Raw genomic sequence first — 5,000 nt, 5'->3', positions numbered from 1 at the left:
ACACACACACATGCACACACACACACATGTACAAATACACACACACACGCACACACACACACACACGCACACGCACACACATACACATACACACACACACACAAACACACACACGCACACGCACACACATACACATACACACACACACACAAACACGCACACACACACACACAAACTTACACACGCACACGCAAACACGCACACACACACACACACACAAACACATGACCTAAATTCATATACTCCTCACCCTACCCTGAACTGCCCCTGCTGTTTATTGGTTAGATGTAATATCCCCAACTCGATTAGGATCTGCTATGTCTGTGAACCACATAACCTGGGTGTCTGGAGATGCACTGAGCTGATGCCAGATGCCTGATCTCTCTCTCTCTCTCTCTCTCTCTCTCTCTCTCTCTCTCTCTCTCTCTCTCTCTCTCTCTCTCTCTCTTTCTCTGTGTGTGTGTGTTTCCTTCTCTGACTCACTAATGTCATTTCTTCTCTGTTACAGGAAGTGGTGCAGAGGCGACTCGTGTCTGGATAAGCGTTTCTTTAGTTCCGGGGGCCGCTGGGCTAACAGAGAGTCTATGGGATAGCTGTGGGCGTCCACCATGCCTGTCGCCGTACGGAGAAAAAGTTGGGAGGACCACGTGAGCCGCCGGTCAGCTCCGCGCTACAGCTACGATGACCTGGACCTCGTCTGCTGCCACGACGCCAGGCGAGACGCGGCGCGTTCGAGGCGCGGGCGCCGGGAGCGGTGCGCCTCCATGCCCGAGTGCTGCCACCCAGGGTTCGCGACCTTTGCCACGGAGGACGGGATGCCACAAGGTCAGGAGAGCGAGACAGAGAGCGGTGAGACGCCATTGGCTGACATGTTTGGCTGTTGTGCTGTTCAGGACAAAGACGTCATTGCTGACCAGTCGCAGAGGAGTGCATCTTTGTTGGCTGCCCCCACAGCTGCGGGCGCCACTGCACTGGACGGTGCCAGTGTTGAGGCTCCACCGCATCCCCCCACCCTGCCGGCCAAGAACCCCACAGCTAGCCAGACGGCCGCAGCAAACGAGCCATTAGATCCCACTAATGACAACAACAGTCGTTCCCATGGAGATGACCTTGACGCACCAGAAGTGGCAGACTCAGACTGCCCTGTGGCGCAGCATCCTAACGACCCCTCCGACTCCGAGGCTGGCCTTGCCAGGCACCCCGATGTTCCGGACGCCCCGAGGGCTCCTGCCAACGCTGCCCAGACAACGGTGGCAGCGGGCAGTGCAGACGCCGGCGGAGAGGAAGGCCCTGCTGCTGCTCCGACCGCGCGGGAGGAAGGCCCCTCTCCGCTCAGCCGCCGAGGCCAAGCGGGTGGATTGGAGGAGAGCTCTGTTTTGAAAGCAGATATGCTCGAGCGCGTGCCAAGTATTGAGTTTGCGGCCGGTGAGAGTGGACGGGAGCATAAGCCCGCCGCCGCCTGCCAGGGGCGCATGACGAGGGGGGCCGAGGGTTGTGAAAGGCCTGGCAGGGGACAAACAGATTTGGGACGGCACGCTGCCGCGGACATTGCAGGCGTGGATGCTGCCCAGGAGGCACGGGGCCCTGAAGGATTAGCCCTGCCAGCGGCCAGCAGGGTCAGGGGCAGGTCAGCAGCAGCCGCCGCGGGAGAGACGCAGGCTGCTCAGAGCAGCAGCAGCAGCAGCTCGGTCCATACCGAAGGATCCCCTCCGGCGGACTGTGAACTTCTCGAAGCACTCGACGGGGAGCTGAGCGCGACTGGAACGCGAGAAAGTGTTTCGCCAGAGCCGCCGGCAGGCTCGGAAAATTCCGGATCCACGGGTGCCTCGCAGGAGAGGCGCCATGAGGGAGGCTGCGGGGGCTCCAAGCTGGACACCATCTTGGAAGTGTCTCTCCATGAGACCGGAGACGAAGTAGGAGGAGCTGAGAGACAGGGCCAAGTGGACAAGAAGGCAGCTACTCCTCCGCCGCCATCTCTGACCCCAGGGGAAACCGGAGAATCGCCTGGACCCACGGGGGGAGTCTCCGTCGAGCCTCCAGGCGCAAACAACACGGCCCCTGACCGGGGAGCAGAGGGACAGCACGGCAACAATAGCCCGAGCTCCGCGTGCTCTGGACAGCCGGTGCTGACTGAAGCTGAGGATTTCTCGTCCAAGATGGAGGCCATTGAGGAGGAGGGCGTTGACGGCGGCAGGTGTGAGCCATCTCTAGCTGCCCCCTCGGAGAGGGCAGAGCAACAGGAGGCCGCGAGTGAGGAGACCGCCGTCAAACTACGCGTCCGAAAGGTAGGGTCACTCAAACACACACACACACTCTCTCTCTCACCCTCTCTCTTTAATATCACACTCACCACACACACTGACACACTCGCTCGCTCTCTCTCTCTCAACATCTCTCTCTCTCTCACCATCTCTCTCTCTCTCACCATCTCTCTCTCTCAACATCTCTCTCTCTCTCACCATCTCTCTCTCTCTCACCATCTCTCTCTCAACATCTCTCTCTCGCTCACCATCTCTCTCTCTCTCTCACCATCTCTCTCTCACACACAACACACACACACACAGACACACACACACACACAGACACACACACCACACCACACACATACAGACACACAGACACACACACACACACACACACACACACACACACTGTACATTGCCTGCTGGGCTCTCCCAGAGCTAGTTACTGCTATCAATGAGTTGTTGGGTCTCAGTGTAGCGTGTCATATGCATGAGTGTGCTCCATATGCAGCAACAGCAGCAGCAGCAGGAGCTCATGGGTGCAGTCTGGGCTGCAGGGCAGCAAGAGGAAGCTGTGCTTTAGGTGCTCCTGGACCGAGCTGGACCGTGAAAGAGACGGTCAGTCAGTCAAGGGAAACAGAATGTTGGAGAGATGGGGGCACAGAAGGAGGGGGAGAGAGACCTGGGACAGAGAGAGTGTCATGGAGTTGTGTTCCATAATAAAGGACAAAGGAATGCCACTACAGATTGTAGTGTGTGTGTGTGTCTGTGTGTGTGTCTGTGTGTGTGTGTGTGTGTCTGTGTGTGTGTGTGTGTGTGTGTGTGTGTGTGTGTGTGTGTGTGTGTGTGTGTGTGTGTGTGTGTGTGTGTGTGTGTGTGAATTTTGGTGTAGGGTCCTACAACTCTTTGAAACAGTGAGGGAGACAAAGAGAGCAGAGTGTCTTTCTTCAGGTTGCTGTTAGTAGGCAGACACATATTTGTGTGATCCTGATCATATTTGCCTGATACATAACAGATTTGCGTCTTGATATGGATCAGCCTACTGTACCAATTCCAAAACATTCCATGTGCTGTGGTGTTAGCTGGTTAGAGAGTCTGTCTCTCTCTCTCTCTCTCTCTCTCTCTCTCTCTCTCTCTCTCTCTCTCTCTCTCTCTCTCTCTCTCTCTCTCTCTCTCTCTGTGTGTGTGTGTGTGTGTGTGAGTGTATTTGTCCATCTGTGAGGGGGGACGTAAGCGGGGCTTAAATCATGAGCCCCTGGTGGTTGGCACGGCGGCTGGAAAACAATGACTTCACTGCACGTGTCTGTCCTGCTCTGCTCTGCTCTGCTCTGCGCTGTGCTGCGCTGTGCTGCTGGGCCAGAGGGACCTGTTGGAGCGCCACACTCGCCACACACACCACACGGCTCAGGCACAGCGCAAGAACTTCCTAAAAGGGCATGGGCTGTGTGTGTGAAGGGGAAGGCGTTAGTGTGTGTGTGTGTGTATTTGTGTGTGTGTGTGTGTGAACCTTGGGCATACCGAACTGTGTGTGCATGCATCTCTGCATTTGTGTGTTTGAAGGCATTCTGTAGAGTGCAGGTGTGTATGTGTGTGTGTGTTTGTGTGTGTGTGTGTGTGTGTGTGTGTGTGTGTGTGTGTGTGTGTGTGTGTGTGTGTGTGTGTGTGTGTGTGTGTGGTTGGTTGTGTGTGTGGGTATGTTTGAGCTTGAGGCAGTACAGGCCTTGAATAGAAGCCGACCAAAGTGAGGCCATTTTCCCTGAGGTCAATGACTCAGAGCCTTGTCAGACCCAAATCTCTCTCTCCCTCTCGCTGTTTGTTCACAGTGAGACTCACTCAAGGGAATATCCCTCAAAAGGGCAGCATTATTTGAATGCTGTTGCTCTATTAGCTCTGACCCGGCCAAAGCACAACACACAGGGCCCAGGCTGCTTATTCAAGACACCATTCCTTTGCTTTTCTAGTCTCCGCAGCAAGTGAAGAGCAAGTGAATGCAGGCCACTTCAGACCACAATTCCACAGCCATTAGAGCAATGCAATGCACTGTCTTATGCAAGTTCCCTTGAAAGATTGCTATTGTGATAGACGATTTGATGGCAATGATAATGTTGTTGATGTTGAGAATGGAATTTCAGGATACTTTAGCACTCCAGCGACGCTCATGAATCACGTTTCATTTGATTTACATGAAGACTTGGCTCCAACAAAAAAACCCTATCCCCAACCACAGACAGCCCCATCTGAGAGAAAACAAGCGAGCCCCCACGCCCTGTTGTGATTTCACAGGGCGTTAAACGTAAAAACCAACACGGGGTTTGTTTGCTTCTCGGCGACTTTCTCTGCAGTTCGAGTGAGTGCCTTGCAAATGACAGAGTGCGCAAGGCAGGGCCCCTGTGAGCTCACAGTGCAGTGTCACAGAAACATGGAAAATCTGCGCTGTCTCTTGACGTCCCTCTGACTTCGGTCACGCTGACGAGAGATGCAACGAAGGACAGAAAAGAATAAAAAAAGAAATGAAAAGAAGGAAGTGACTGAAATCAAGAGGGTGGGAGTTTCTGGATCGGAGAAAAGAAAAGACACAAAGCTGGCGCTCATCTTCGACATTGGGCCAACAGACACCCTCTCACACAAATACATGGACCTTCTCCCCCCCACACAAATGCATAACATATGCATCAAGAAGCTCTTGCACAAAGTTGCATGAAAATACTAAAACACACATACCACCCAAAAAGTAAACTGAAGCCAGTTGCCTCCATA

The 5,000-nt window shown here is 54.2% G+C and overlaps 1 protein-coding gene across 1 annotated transcript in view; it reads left to right on the top strand.

Moving 5' to 3' along the window:
- The window catches only part of LOC143133511 (uncharacterized), a 36,021-nt gene that overhangs the window by 3,577 nt on the left and 27,444 nt on the right, over positions 1-5,000 (top strand). The window contains exon 2 of the mRNA XM_076293275.1: positions 509-2,285. Within this exon, the coding sequence (XP_076149390.1) occupies positions 609-2,285 (1,677 nt within the window). The 5' untranslated portion in view covers positions 509-608. The remainder of the gene's footprint in view (positions 1-508; positions 2,286-5,000) is intronic.

This window comes from Alosa pseudoharengus, unplaced genomic scaffold (assembly GCF_046254945.1).
Source record: "Alosa pseudoharengus isolate Yale_2024_CS ecotype anadromous, Long Island Sound unplaced genomic scaffold, YU_APseudo_1.1 YU_APseudo_1.1_scf_2, whole genome shotgun sequence".
Taxonomy (NCBI): Eukaryota; Metazoa; Chordata; class Actinopteri; order Clupeiformes; family Clupeidae; genus Alosa; species Alosa pseudoharengus.
The sequence above is the reverse complement of the archived record's forward strand: the minus strand, read 5'-3'. Positions and strand labels throughout refer to the sequence as shown.